Raw genomic sequence first — 505 nt, 5'->3', positions numbered from 1 at the left:
GTCTGCGCACATCCTCGTGGCCAAGAAGGGGCGCCCGCGCGACGCTCTCGACGTAAAGCAACACTGCATCTGCGTCCTGCCTGTCCAAAATATGGTTTACATAACTCAAAAATAAAAGGCTTTCGCGCCAACGCCTCTAGTCGACGCGCGTGAGCTTGGCGAGCGTCTCGCCGACGGGCGGCACGACGAGGCACGTGTAGTCCTGCTTCGGGAACGTCTTGTCGACCATTTCGACCTTGAAGAGGCGGAAGAAGATGCTGAGCACGATCTTGACCTGGATGTACGCGTACTGCTGGCCCATGCAGCCGTGCATGCCACCGCCGAAGCTCACGTTCGTGTACGGCTGGCGGTCCTCCTCATTGCGACCGTCGAGGAAGCGCATCGGGTCGTACTTGTCCGGTTCGGCCCAGTAATCCGGGAGGCGGCACGCCGCGGCGGGCGACGAAAACACAATGTGGCCGGCCGGGATCGTGTACTCGTTGCACGTAATGTCCTTCATGACCTT

General features: G+C 60.2%; 1 protein-coding gene across 1 annotated transcript; it reads right to left on the bottom strand.

Annotated features, from left to right (window-relative positions):
- Positions 1–136: 136 nt before the first annotated feature.
- On the bottom strand, positions 137–493 carry SPRG_14913 (hypothetical protein; the record flags this gene model as incomplete). Its single annotated transcript, XM_012355110.1, has 1 exon — positions 137–493. A coding segment is annotated over one exon (357 nt), but the record flags the coding sequence as incomplete, so codon positions are not given.
- Between the last annotated feature and the right edge of the window lie 12 nt (positions 494–505).

This window comes from Saprolegnia parasitica, assembly GCF_000151545.1.
Source record: "Saprolegnia parasitica CBS 223.65 unplaced genomic scaffold supercont2.207, whole genome shotgun sequence".
NCBI classification, from domain to species: Eukaryota; Oomycota; class Saprolegniomycetes; order Saprolegniales; family Saprolegniaceae; genus Saprolegnia; species Saprolegnia parasitica.
This window is presented reverse-complemented; position numbering and strand designations above follow the sequence as displayed.